Below are 15,301 nucleotides of genomic sequence, written 5' to 3' on the forward strand. Positions count from 1 at the left end.
TTCTGCCTATATTTTACTTGGAAATCTGGTTGGATTACAACCATTTTCACACTACCTGCTACATGTTTTCTTCTCAGGATATTTTTGCACTTTATCTTAAGTGAGATCAGAGGCTTGCACAATACTGACTCCTTTCCCAAGCACTGCAGAAGGTCTCTGGAAAAGGTACACAGCCTTGCTCCGTACTGCATTTGTCTTCAAGGGAAGAACTCTGAGGCCAATAATTACTTGGAAAAAATCACTAAAGTCTTCATATTGGGCAGTACAGTTTCAATAAATCTGTGTAAGAAGTTGAGGCTTAGGATGAGGTTTTTCTTGATATTTACAAAATCTGCCATTGTGAAAGGTTACAGTAACTGCCCTTTCTTCAGGCTGATGAGAATGAGAAGATTTGAGAGAGATTCAACATGCAAGTGGGTCAGCCTGGCTGGGGATAGTGATTCTTTCCTTTGATCTATGGCACTTTCGTTTGTGGCTCTACTATATGGAGAGCTGAACTGGCTTACATTGCAGCCCAGATTATTACAGTACACTGGCATGAATTTTAGCTTACCATAAAATGCAGTTTTGATGGATCAGCTGGTGGTTCATGAATAGCCAGTATGAACTGGAACTTCTCCAGCAGTGGTTGCTCAGGAATCAGAGCTTTTGGAGTTGACCTCACGAGTCTCTCTGAGAAGTATATAGATTTGTCTTGGGCACATGGCAAGGTTTCTTTTCCTTATTTCACTGTGTAATAAGTCACATAAGGATGACATACTAAAGCTGGGGTACTCGTAACAAAAGTTAGACTTAACTTGGTAAAACTGCATGCCATTCAAGAGACTCTCGGTGGGTGTGTAACACTGTGGTTGTGAGTGAGTTGTTTTTAAATCAAGGTATCGCTAAGGTTGTGGTCTGATGCTCCTGTTTTCACTTTGAGTCTCATTATAATCCCACTGTAACTTTTGAAGCATGTGTAGATTTTAATTAAAATTTTACTTTTTGCAGAATACTTACTTAGTTAATTGAATGTCTTGTTTGAATCACACTGAAACAGATTACATACTTTATTTTAGCTGACAGTGCTTAATCTAGATTAATTTGTACCATTCAACATTATACTGGTGAAAAATAAAAGGTAGCATTACAGGCATATCAGGGTCTTGCTACAGCATAAAAATCAAATAACTAATATTTTCCAAACATGCACAACCACTGTGTTATTAAAAGGTCACCGTTTGTTCACGCTTTGAAGTATGACATCATACATGATGCATGACCTTTGGAAAGCACACAAAAATGTTGTGGAAAGAATTAATATTTTAAAACTTGCTTTATTAACTGCATTTCATATAGGCATAGTTATACGTGTTAGCCCAGATCTACCAGTTAGGTCTTAAGACCAGGCAATGCTCATTGCTTCTTTTTTGAACTTAAACCTTCTCTGTCTCTGCTATTGTTACTTTCTGCGTTAGAATTTGAGATTATCTAAAGAAGAACTCGAGAGTATGTTTAAATTTCTCTCTGAATTTGTTTTTCTGATTGGTAATCTGTTTTGGATATCACATCATAATCTCCTCCTACCCAACTTCACTCTCTTACCATGTCAGAAAGCTGATCCATCCTGCAATATAAATTTTGATCCACTGTTGTATATGATACATAGAAATGCTTTTGACCTTGGGCAAAAAAAGATAAAAGAGAGAAATGCCAAATTTGAATGATACAACCTAAATTTATATTCTCCCTAAAATCCTTTATACAGCAGTTCTTGTTTTTAAATTAAATTTCAAGGAATTAAAAGAAAAAAAAAAAAAGATTTGAACAAGTATAGTATGGATATCACAGAATGGCTGAGATTGGAAGGGGCCTCTGGAGGAACCGCTTGTCCAAGTTCCCTGTTCAAAAGCAGGTTCATCTAGAATAGGTTGCCCACAACTATTGCCCACAGCTTAAAGAATATTAACAATATATGGATATAATTAATACTCATGTGATTAAGTTTTCTTAAAATGAATTATTGTGTCATTTAAAAATAAATGCTTATGTTTTAAGAAGATATTTCAAAGGTTGAAACTCCACAGAAAATTCAGAACAGGTTTTTGTTTAAATAGGTAACAATTCCTAAAGCTATAAATATGCATGACAATGTATGGTATTATATTGTATCTTAAAATAATAGGTAATTTTATTATGGAATGTATTTTTCCTAAAATATCTATGCTATGGATGTATTGTTAACACCAACTTTACCTGACTTCTTGGTAATGAGGTTAGGTATGCATGTATGAATCCATTAGAACGCTGTATCATTGTCATCCACAAAACATGAATATATTGGTGTTCAAGAATTCACATTTGTGTATATATAAAATAAAAAAGACAGATGTCATCTTTACTTGTTTGCCATTACTGTAATGAAGACCTTATTAAAGGAAAAAACTCAGTGACTTTCATTTGATACAAAGAATTTGTGCTTAGGTATATACGGATAAAACATTGCTTTTGAGAGTTGTGTACGGAAGGTAAAGAGGACAAGCGGCTCTGCACTAGCTAGCAGTTGTGTGTGTATGTGTATATGTATTTTACAACTTTTTTCTTATGTCCTTATTCACTTTGTAGTTTTCCATGATTCTTCCTGAAAGCAGGCATTACTTTTCAAGTAAGTGTAGCTTTTCTGGCTCAACGTGAGGAGCATATGACACAGAACTTTAATGGAAAAATACCTCAATCAAACATGTGGTAGCTGAAGGAGGAATTAATTAATCAATGTCTGCTTCTAATACTATTTTGTGATAATTTCTGTTAATAATACTTAATTTACTCTGCAATTTATTTTTGCATTTAATATTTTCAATGAAACAGATGTCCCTTTTACATTTTTACATTATTTCTTTCACGAAGCGTCGTTAGTATTCCTGAGCAATTTGTTAAATTAATCTTTTGTCTTTATTTAGGTATATGAGTTAGATGGCATTCCCCTGATCCTGGACAACTGCAGCATTGATGACAACAATCCTTGTATCCTTTACGGAAGAATTCAAATCTATTGAATATGACACATTTTTGGAAACTAAGAGAAAAAAGATAGGGGAGCTTAATATACATTTGTTAGCATTGCTTTCAATTGGTACCTAAGTCTAACTGGCCTTAGGATTCTAGCTTGTTTTTAAATGCTTGGTTGAGAAGCAAGTGAATTTGTGAAAATGCATTCGTGAACTGGACACTGAGTTGAAATGTATTTTGTTTCCTAAAATAATTAATATTACTGTTTTACAGTGTAAATTCACACAGCTAACTGTGATAGAAATCTGAATTAAGGCCGTTCTGTCATTGTGTCAGATCTGGAGTTTACATTTCAACTGAAGTCTGTTCAGTAGACTGTAATAAGTACCCCCATCAATTCTATGCACTTATTAAGTCTGTCTGTGGAGAACTTATTCTAAGCACAGAAACAAGGCTAGCAAGCTGCAGAATGAAAATGTGTATAATTGAGAGTGTCATCTGAGTTATCACTGTTGCATTGTGTGCACTGTTTTTACATTCATCAGTTTTCGTATAGAGGGAGACTTGATAGTGTTTTGATGGTGCACTGAGTAGTAGAGTAGTATTTCTATGGTCATGTTCTGGTACGAGGCACTGCAGGGATGCAGAGGGAAGGGCAGGAGAAGTTATGCTTTTCCAAGCAGAAGAGCAGCCTTGAGAAAACCTAGTCAGGAGTTTTGAACCTGAATGACTTTGCTGGAAAGCACAGCTCATGCAGCAATGTTCAGAATCTCTTTCTACAATTATTCCTTCATTTTAGCTGTTAGTAAAATAGAATAAAATTTGAAGTCTTCAAATGATAGAGTTGTAATTTACAACCTTGAGTGAAATGAAAATTAAATACCAAGTTGGAGCCTTTACTGCATTTTGGGCGATGAGAAACTTCTAACCTTTTGATACAGGCTGTTAATTTATGGCTGAACTATAAACCTCTTACCAGAAGATAAAACTTAGTTTTAAAGATTTACTTATCATAGTGACACCTCTTATTATGAGCTTTCATCACTGATTCATAGCATGCAGTTTGCAGGTACATGGAAAAAGTACTAGCACTTGGGCAGAGCGGGGGCTAGCCTGTTGCAAGGTTTACTGTTGTCAGCTTTTGGTGAACAGTTTCTGGCTACTGTTTTATTGTTTTGGTGTAAAGTTATTATTCCAAGCGCTGTTGTGTTGTATGAAGTTAATGCTTTCCTGCTTCTCTTCTGCCTTTTTAACATTCCTTGTCTACTGTGTTCTCACCATGTCTTATGTGGGAAAGCGAAAGAGGAGTTTGACGTTTGTATCCATCTCTGCTTTTATCCACTTGGTAGCACATTCTGATACTACCAGACACCACAAACCAAGGCCTCAGTAGCATGTAGGTGTCCAGCTCCATTGCATAACGTTTCTCTGAAGAGATATGACTGATTCCCTTCTCCCTCTGTGCACCCCATTCTGCTTGGAACAAATCTGTTTTGTGATGTTTGTAGAACAGAGCAATACTGATTCGAAAGCCTACTTAGTTGAAATTAAAACATCTTAAAATTGCCCAAAATCTAATTCTGTGATCCAGAGTGAATATACTTTGTCTCTTTTCTCTTTTTAAGGAGGATTAATTAAAAGGAAACATTTAGGCAACTTGAGCTAAATGTTGAGAGAGTTGCTGAAATTTGTATACCATTACTCAATGATGCTGCAGTTTGCCAATGTAAGATTGTAGAATGTAGTGAGGGAAAGCCTGATGTAGCACTTTAGCACGGGTTTCTTTGGGAAGTCTTGTCCAGAAACTTCTCTTTACATTCTTGTTTCTAGTGCCCATTTTTGTGGTTTCAGGCTGTGTTGTCCACGTCTCCTTGTGTAAAGCCAACTGGAAAAGTTTCAACCAGTTTCCTTTACTATGAGAACATCTTACATTTCCTCCTAGAGTCTTTGTAGATGCACATATTCATTTGAAATATGTCTGGTTTGGAGACATCCAAGCTCTACAGTTTAGATATTGTTATATTTTTCACTTAAAAATAGAGTTAATATACAGATTTTGTAGATTTTATCAACTGAGGTTTATCAACCTCTGAATCATACCTACAAAATCTTCTAAAGGAAGGTGTAATTGTGGTAAAAGTGACATGATCCTTTTCTGGGTGGGGAAAAAAATTCATAAAGTATGCAATTCGTGAGGAGAAGGTGGACTGCCATGTTAGATGTTAAAAGGTTTTTATTACCTTTGAGAGGAGAAATCCTTTAATAAATCTTTTTTTTTATAGCATATGGAAGCATATTGAAAGAGTAAATAGGTCTGCTCTTATCTCAGAATAAATTCCTGTGTAAACCTGTCATTGCCTTAAAATCACATCCTTTGAGTTCTTGAACAACTTTGTTATATGCATACAAATATCAGGAGGTTCATTCCTTATAAGATTGTTAACTGAAGTTCAGCTGGCATGTTTGTATTACTTCAGCTTTCTGGGTTTGAATTCTTTTGGTGCATCCGTGTTACCTTGTCTAATTAGATTTCTAACAGCCTTGTATCTTCCAAATTTGTGCTAACAAGCAGTAGTTTTTCCTATAGGAATTGTTATGATATAACAGCAATAAAAGACTCTCAATAATAAATAATGGATGTGAAGATGATAATGAACCCCAAACAAACTTTCTCTACATCTTACAAAGATTTAAATTAGCATGTTAAATTTTCAACTACTGTAACTTTGCACAGTTCCAGATAAATTTACTGGAGTAATACTGAGAGATGCTAGTTTTTCAACTTTTACATATCAGGCTTTTAGTATAGGGGGAAAATGTAAATAATTAAAGATGTGGAAGATAAGGTTTGTTATAGACCTTGGGGTCAGAAGCATTAAACATCAAGAAGGCTGAATGCCACCTTTACTTTTTCTGTGCCCTTTAAATGTTCCATTTTGGATTTGTCATATCCTAATCATAGTTGTCCTTCTGTATTCAAAAGAAGAAAAAGGTGTTTCTGGATGTCCTGGTTTCAGTTAGCACAGAATTAATTTTCTTCCTAGTAGCTGGTGGAATGCTGTGTTTTGGCTTAGAATGAGAAGAGTGCTGATAACACCCCGATGCTTTAATTGTTGCAGAGCAGTGCTTATACTAAGCCAAGGACATCTCAGCCTTTGCTCTGTCCTGCCAACGGGCAGGCTGGGGGGTGCAGTAAGAGCTGGGAGGGGACAGACCCAGGACAGGTGACCCAAACTAGCCAAAGGGGTATTCCATACCATCTGACGTCATGCTAAACAATATATAGGGGTGGCTAGCCGGGGGGAGGGCGCCGGACTGCTCGGGGTTAGGCTGGGCATCGGTCAGCGGGTGGTGAGCAATTGCATTGTGCATCACTTGTTTGTACATACTATTATTACTTTCGTATTATCACCATTGTATCATCATTATTGTTATTATTATTTTTGTTATTTTTTTTCCTGTCTTATTAAACTGTCTTTATCTCAACTCACGGGCTTCACTTTCCATTTCTCTCCCCCGTCCCAGAGAGGGAGGGGGGAGGGTGAGCGAACGGCTGCGTGGTGTTTAGCTGCCGGTCGGGTTAAACCACGACACTGGACAAGTAAACTACTTGTTTACCTTTGGATTAAGGATAGGTTCTTTGAAAATTCAGTTCCTTGCTCTACATCTGCAAAGTTGGGAGCATTCTGGTTTTATTTATGTGCCTTGTGTTTGCAAATAAATAAATAAAGCCTGCTGCTAAAGAGCAAAGTGGATTTGAAATGCCTATCTGGGTAATGTCAGTTAAAATTTATTCCAGATCCAGCTTTTCAGATTATATGGGCTGAAAAAGTGATCTAGAATAAAATGTCTTCTATTCTGTTTCCTGAGACACCATTTTCTTCATCTCTGATAGGCAGTAGTGTCAGACAAGAGCCCTTCTTTTGTCTTTGGCCTCTTCCTCATTTCTTACTGCTCCTTCTAGCTTCCTTTCTGACCTTTCACAGATACCACTTGCTTACCAAAAACAAAAGGAGGGACGCCATCCCATTCAGATCAAAACGTTAAAGCTTTGTTGACTCTAATCATACAAAAAAAGGTGTTTATTAAAAACTGCAAATAAACTGTCCTGTTTATTATTGAAGAGTTTTCAGTTTATCATAAATACATAGGCACTCAAAGCGATACCTGTTAGTTAATGATAAAATTTGAAGATGAGAGGTGAAATGCAGCTTTGAAGGTGGAATATTCTTGATTTTTCAGGATGCTTACCAATCTTAAATATATGAGATTCTTATAGTGGGTTTCTCAATTTGATTTCTCAAATTGATTTTGTGACTGAATTGAATTGGAATAGACCTTATCTTTATGTAAGTGTCCATATTATGTTATCCCTAATCAGGCATGTTTTTCTGTTAGTCAAAAGTGAAGTCATACTTGAAGAAAAAAAATGGTGTAGTATATGTGCACATGCATTTTTACATGTATGAATACACCCAGCTGCTTATGTTTCAGCAATAAGAATTTTAGTACAAGGGAAAACTGTGGTTGCTGTGGATATCCACACAGAGTCCTTAGTCTGAATAATGGATGGAAGTGTAAGAAATGTAAGTTAATTTTCAGATACTCCTTGCCTAAGCTTCAGTATGAAGTTTTTGTTCAGTCTGAAAGTCATCTAAGAGGTAGATTGAAAATACTTCTGACTTGATGGCAACAGCAAGTATAATTGTGGTTCATGAAACTTTTGGCTGAAGCTAGAAGAAATCAAGTTGCTATGGTCTACAACAATGGCAGTTTGTTTTTGTGAGATGCCAGCAAAGACTTTTGGGGGAACTGACAGACATTTTAGTCCTAAGTTACAGAATACAACCTAAAATAGGCCACATACAGTGAAAAAGCCTCACAGATGAATAGAAGCCAGTAGAAAGCAAAAATATGAGTGTAAGTTGACTTTTTAGAATAAACTATGATATAGCTGAGCATTTTCATGTAGATGTGGCTATCCCTTGTATGTTGGCAAGAAAAAGCAGGATAATGTTCTGTCAGTACTGGTTGCCTTTCTTTGGAAAACTTGCTGTAGGCACTGTCAGTGCATTCACCAATTTGAGGTGAACTATTTGACTCTATTTTCATAAGCATACATAAAATAATGTTATTTAAATGGAGACAGTTAGTTCAGAGGAACTAGAGTACTGCTGAAAACAGTAATGATCACTCTCCATGCCCTGTCAAGTTCTGTCCACTTCGAAGAAACTGCCTATTTCCTCATCCCATTGACAGTTGCTTTGCTGCACAAATCTGAAGGCTACCTGGGAAATGGAAGTGTATTCTTTGGAAGAGGGATGCAGTTTTGCATTATCACAAGTTGCTGCTACCGTAGCCCTTATCCTTAGACACGGAGCACTGTTAGAATCTTATTTGCTGTAAACCAGTGCTGATTGTCGCTATGACACTAATAAAAAGGTATCAACTCAATTTCTAGTGACTCCTCAGAGGCTGAGGACCTACAGGTTGGCAATTTAAGAATGGGACTTGTCAGCACAGGTGAAGATCCAAAATTTGTTGACCTGGACTTAGAGGTTCATAGTGCAAAAGACAACATAAAATAGCAGCTGAGTAGCAGCCAATTACTATAGGTGGAACTAGAATGAAAGTTAAATTCAGTTGAACTCCTATGTGCTGCGAATTCTTTTTTAAAACCCTGAAAGTTATAGGGGATTTCTGATTGATGGCATATACACAAACTTTAGCTTTTTTGTATCTTACATTCTGATGAACTGATCAGGCTAGAGGCTGGAACAGGTACAAGTATGGTTATTCATTGAGTAAGAATGATCTCTGAGAGGGTCTTATTTGTTTCACCATATTTAACAGACCAAATCCTGCTCCTTCAAGTTACCGTGAATTTCTTATAGCTGTTCTTTTTCAATTCTAATGGAGCCAATGGGGTATGTGTGCTTCACTAGGGAATCCCTTGGTGTTGTATGATAACAGATTCTTTAGCAGCAGTAGTGGGCCCATTTTGAAAATGGTTCCCAGGAGAATTCAGCCTTCTTGTTATTCTTTCATGGTGAAGAGGGAAGAAGACAGCTATTCCCAAATAAAGCTTCTGGTTTTAGTTTTGAAAGTCATCTTTCAACCAATACTGATTTCTGACACTTATGCATCAGGGTGTCTTTATACTCATTACAAGTAGCTGGTCTTATTCTTACAGGTGTTGGTAGACTAGAGAGGTTTGGATTCCATGCTAATTGGGATTTTTCTGTAGGATATTGGATGGAGTGTCCAAGGTGGGACTATTATAAGGAGGGAGGATCTGAGTCCGTGGTCCCTGCTGAGGAGGGTACAGGAGGTCTTTGTGTAATTTAATTCTACTTTGGATTACTCTTGACATTGACTTCACGTCTTACGAGTTTGGATAATGTAGCTTCTGTGTCCTAAGCTGCTGTTTATCTTTTCTGTATGTTGAAACCTCTTTGAACAGAACTCACCTAAAGGTGACAGAAGAACCAAGAAAAAAACTGCTTTATCAGTTTTAAGCATTATATTTGGTAGATATAAATTTGTGACGTGGACAGCACTTCTGAAATTGTTGTTTTGTTGCAAGAAGATACTTATCTACTTCAGAATAAGACAAAAAATGTAGGTTTTTGTTGTGAGATGTTTTACTCTCTCAGTAATTCACATTGTTGCCAAAGAATAAAATCTTTTTTTTTTTTTTTTTTTTTGTCAAATGCAAAGTCCCCCTTAAATTAGACCACAGGAAGCATGCAGTGTACGTTGCAAGAAAAGATTGTCTGGGAAACAAAACTTCTGTCTCTCTTTTTTTGTCTCAAGTCCAGTTGGAGGCCAGTCACTACTGGCGTCCCCCAGGGCTCGGTGCTGGGGCCGGTCCTCTTTAATATCTTCATCGATGATCTGGACAAGGGCATCGAGTGCACCCTCAGTAAGTTTGCAGATGACACCAAGTTAGGTGCGTGTGTCGATCTGCTTGAGGGTAGGAAAGCTCTGCAGGAGGATCTGGATAGGCTGCACCGATGGGCTGAGGTCAACTGCATGAAGTTCAACAAGGCCAAGTACCGGGTCCTGCACCTGGGATGCAATAACCCCAAGCAGAGCTCCAGGCTGGGAGAGGAATGGTTGGAGAGCTGCCAGGCAGAGAAGGACCTGGGAGTGATGGTGGATAGTCGGCTGAATATGAGCCAGCAGTGTGCTCAGGTGGCCAAGAAGGCCAACAGCATCCTGGCTTGTATCAGGAACAGTGTGACCAGCAGGGCTAGGGAGGTGATCATCCCCCTGTACTCAGCTCTAGTGAGGCCGCACCTCGAGTACTGTGTCCAGTTTTGGGCCCCTCGCTACAAGAAGGACATTGAGGTGCTTGAGCGGGTGCAGAGAAGGGCGACGAAGCTGGTGAGGGGTCTGGAGAACAAGTCCTACGAGGAGTGGCTGAGGGAGCTGGGCTTGTTCAGCCTGGAGAAAAGGAGGCTCAGGGGTGACCTTATCGCTCTCTATAGGTACCTCAAGGGAGGCTGTAGCAAGGTGGGGGTTGGTCTGTTCTCCCACGTGCCTGGTGACAGGACGAGGGGGAATGGGCTTAAGTTGATCCAGGGGAGTTTTAGGTTAGATGTTAGGAAGAACTTCTTTACTGAAAGGGTTGTGAGGCATTGGAACAGGCTGCCCAGGGAAGTGGTGGAGTCACCATCCCTGGAAGTCTTCAAAAGACGTTTAGATGTAGAGCTTAGGGATATGGTTTAGTAGGGACTGCTAGCGTTAGGTCAGAGGTTGGACTCGATGATCTTGAGGTCTCTTCCAACCTAGAAATTCTGTGACTCTGTGATTCTGTGATTCTTTTTACAGCTTCTTGACTGGGAAAGAACATTGGGAGTTAAGCTTCTGGCATTAAATTTCTAGCTGCATTTCATGTATAGAATGATTTTATCAGGTTCTTTAGAGCACTGTGTACTTTCCTGGTAAATCAAAGTGATGCTGCATTGTAAAGTCTTAATTAGCTTGTAATTGCCAAGCACATTGGGGTTGTTGCCTAACACACACTCTGGTGAAAATATCTAAAATAATTATCAGAATTAATTTATAGATATTTTTCTTTCAAAACTGTTCGTGGATTAATTTTGTTTGGACATTTAACAAAGTTTTAATACTTAATCACATATCTCAGGTTTCTGATTCCTCAAGTTGAGGCATGATTGGTAATAAAAATACTTAGATAGATCAAACAGTTTGATTGATTTTTCTGTAGACTTTTTGAAAAATTCCCCTCTGGGCTGTGACAGAACACTAGAAATTTGAGACCCAAAGTTTTTGTTTGTTTGTTTGTTTGTTTAATAAAGCTGGGAGTGGTTCAAAAATATTATTGAGAATGGAATGCCTTCTATGACCACTTTATCATATTTCAGTCTGTCGTCTTGACATTGTTTCTTGCACACCTCCAAAGAATATTCAGATGTAATACGGCCAATGCTCTGCATAACATCTTTATTCTGGCGTTTTCCTGCTTTTCCATTTTCTGCCACTGTTATTAAACCAATCTGTAATTTCAGCTGGTGGGTGCATTGTCATATGTAGCTCCTTCCTGATCTTTAAATCTTTTTCCGTCTCTTTCCCAGATCTTTGCTTAGACTTTGTTCTTTCTGTTTCCAAAAAATAGCCTTTCCTTTCTGTCTCACTGTCTCACTAAGGATATATTTGCAGTCCATACTACCGATCCTGTTTGTGTTCTGAGATTTCTTCAAGGAGATGCAAGCATTTCCTGAAACTGCAGCAGATACAATTGTGGCTAATGGCTATTTGCAAAACATGAGAGAAAAAAACTTCATTTTTTCTTGGTTATGATTTAGTTGCATCTTTCAAAACACCCATTTGTTTCACTGATGTTATTTTTAGATGCACACAATATCATCTATTGTTTATAAGACTGGAACTGGAGTTTCACTTACCTTCATTATTTTGATTATTTGTGATTTAATTATAAATGACATTTGAAATTACTGAAAGCATCAGGGGTGGGAATTATGCCACATACATTATTCAGAGACCTGGAGTCAATAAAATGCTTGAGTACAATGCTAGAGAGATGAGTAGGCATACAGATCCTTGCTGAGTCTATATATGTAGATGAATTTCTAGAGTTTATAAATAGAAAATAAAAATATATAAATAGAAAACAAATTCTGTCCAAATTGTGAGTCAGTTTATCTCATCATCTACCTTAACCTTCTGAATGATAAACTGGAATTAGCTTGATCACTTCTTAGGTATTAACTAAGTTGTGTTTTCCAGTCTAGTGCCAGATTTTTGAGAGTGCTGTTTGACTTCTATAATTTCCATTTTAAAAGGGTTTTAGAAAAGCTGTTTGTGTGTGTGTGTGTGTGCATATAAATACACATGAATATATTTGTGCAGGTGGAGCTTTTTTCTTAACATGTCCAAGGAAAGTTGAAATGACTATAGTCTGCCTGATATTTAGTCAGTTTGTGAACACAATTACCATCCCCCTGTGCTTCAGTGCTTTACATCTCAATGCCTGTGGTAGGTTTTAATAATTCAATATGTGAGTTTCAGCTTATTGGAATTTTATGTTTTTTTTTCTGTGCCTGGGAAAAGAAAGTAAGCTGAGGCAATTTTAGCAGTTAAGTAACAGCAAATTGAAGCTTTCTCTCTTTGGTGTAACAGTTTGCTAACTCTCTGTTATAGATAACTGGCACTTAGGTTTAGTTGTCGTGAATTCTTAAAATGGGATTAGTGTAATAAAAGGGTCTGTAAGAACAGAATATTGTAACTGTAGCACATCATCTTGAAATTGATCAAGAGTGTGATTCTTTGTTTTAAAACAGATGATTTATAGTTACTCATAAATTATGGGTTTCTATTAAACACGTAATTCATAATTTTTTTAAAATTTGGCAGCTTAAGCAGTAAAAATGGATATGTCAAATTCATGGTTTTAAGCTAGTATTATAAGTCTGAGTATAGGAAAAAGTAAAACAAACTAGAGGTTGTGGCTTTATTTTATTTTAAGTTTTGTAAGTTTTGGCATAAAACATTATTATAAAAAATAGCCTGACATAGCTAAACATGTACTATGGTTTTAGTAGCTCTATAGTACTTGACAGAAATTGTTTGATTTCATAGAATGCTAAGCTGTGTTGGTATTCTCTTTTTAAGTCCTGTAGAAAATGAAAGGAGGCACATAGGATATGGATCAAATATCTGGGTATATAAATGGTGTGTGACCTGTTAACCAAAAATTCTCCAGATATGAATGGCTTAGTAACCCAAATTAGTGCAGTAGTAAACAGCCGTTTGCTGGACATTGGGTACTATTTAGCTGAACATCACTGATGTGTGCTGTGTGTAGTTCCAACCTGACAAGCAAGACATGTGTCTGTCTGCCTCATAATTGAACAGTGCTGAAAAAGTATTTCCAAATGAAGAGCTAGGACTCTTATTTGCTGGAACGTAGCTAGGAGTGAAAGGGTAGCTGGATGTTGTCTGGATTTGTTTTTCACTGTATTGGAATTACTAAGAGAAAAGCCAAAAGGAGTTGACAAGTCATGTTTTGTCTGCAATCAGCCAATTAGCAAATTTGAGTAAAATGTTGTCGTGGTTTAACCCGGCTGGCAGCTAAACACCACGCAGCCGTTCGCTCACCCTCCCCCCTCCCTCTCTGGGACGGGGGAGAGAAATGGAAAGTGAAGCCCGTGAGTTGAGATAAAGACAGTTTAATAAGACAGGAAAATAATAATAATAATAATAATAATGATGATACAATGGTGATAATACGAAAGTAATAATAGTATGTACAAACAAGTGATGCACAATGCAATTGCTCACCACCCGCTGACCGATGCCCAGCCTAACCCCGAGCAGTCCGGCGCCCTCCCCCCGGCTAGCCACCCCTATATATTGTTTAGCATGACGTCAGATGGTATGGAATACCCCTTTGGCTAGTTTGGGTCACCTGTCCTGGGTCTGTCCCCTCCCAGCTCTTACTGCACCCCCCAGCCTGCCCGTTGGCAGGACAGAGCAAAGGCTGAGATGTCCTTGGCTTAGTATAAGCACTGCTCTGCAACAATTAAAGCATCGGGGTGTTATCAGCACTCTTCTCATTCTAAGCCAAAACACAGCATTCCACCAGCTACTAGGAAGAAAATTAATTCTGTGCTAACTGAAACCAGGACAAATGTGCTTCAGAGGGAACACTGAAAAATACAAGTGTAAGGAAGAGGTGCAAGAATTTTGCAAAGCTTGGTGTATCTTCCTCAGTTTCTCAAAAGATCCTTACCAAGTGCTTTGATCAGGATCTGCGATTTTTTATTTTTTTTTATTTAGATCTAGAATAGAAATCAGTGTTTGGAAACAATTCTAAACAAATGTAAACTAGAAAAAAAAATCTCAGGCTATAATGAATGAAAATATTTACCCAGTGGAATAATTTATTCAGGGACACAGTGAAACCTCCTGGTCAAGATTAGATATGTTTCAGAAAATGGCACAAAAATACATTGTACATAAAACAAAACTGACAGACTTGATTTCAATAGTGACTTATATTTCAGTGCTCTGTATTCAAAGCAGATGCATTGGATGCATAGTTATAATCGTCCATTTTGGTCTTAAAGTATATTTGTTGGCTGTAGATGTTTAGACAGATTAACTTTCAGTTAAAGTTATATATGAGATATAACGTGCCTTTCTGATGTCATACATAAATCTGTTGTCATACATCAATCCCATTTTAAAGGAACCTGTATACCATAAGGTAGGCTTTAGGAAACAGCTAATGGGTAGGACGTTTGGACAGTCATGTAAATAAAAGTAGCTAGGAGGGCTGGTTGCAGGTACCTTATTCGTGCATTTCCAGTGAAGCTTTGCTGCCACGTAGTGGTGGAGATTGAAGCTAGTTAGGAGATGGATGGTCCAACCCTCCTACTGATCTCTTAAAAGCAGGTAGGTGAGTGTTGCAATAGAAGTGAACCTCTGCTCTCAGTTCCCCGGTGCTACAAAACTTATCCTTAGAAAATGTGATAAGGAATAAATGTGTCTTCCAGCGTCTCTCCACCTTGGAGGCATCTATATAACATGAGCTGTACTGTGTTTTCTCTGCAAGAACCAGGTCCAGCAGGGCAGGGAAGGACATTTCTGGATGATAGCACACTGCCTGTTTCCCAGCTTTTAAATCCAGAATGTGGCAACTGCAATCATAGATGATGTTAACTGCTATGGAATGTGCTAAGTAAAATTACAAGAAACCAAAATATTTAAGGCCTTTTTATTGTAAATTCTAGGCAGAGAATTTCAAGTTTGCTAGGCTGAA

At 37.7% G+C, this 15,301-nt stretch overlaps 1 protein-coding gene across 6 annotated transcripts in view; it reads left to right on the forward strand.

Annotated features, from left to right (window-relative positions):
- ATXN10 (ataxin 10) overlaps positions 1-15,301 on the forward strand; it is a 121,533-nt gene that overhangs the window by 85,082 nt on the left and 21,150 nt on the right. For all 6 annotated transcript variants that reach the window (XR_014319574.1, XR_014319575.1, XR_014319576.1 and 3 more), the window contains one exon: positions 2,940-3,003. Coding sequence is in view for 3 of the 6 variants with exons in the window: in XM_082784919.1 (XP_082641045.1) it covers positions 2,940-3,003 (64 nt within the window). In the remaining 3 variants the exon portion in view is untranslated. The remainder of the gene's footprint in view (positions 1-2,939; positions 3,004-15,301) is intronic.

This window comes from Aythya marila (genome assembly GCF_965140915.1).
Source record: "Aythya marila genome assembly, chromosome: 1".
In the NCBI taxonomy this organism is placed as follows: domain Eukaryota; kingdom Metazoa; phylum Chordata; class Aves; order Anseriformes; family Anatidae; genus Aythya; species Aythya marila.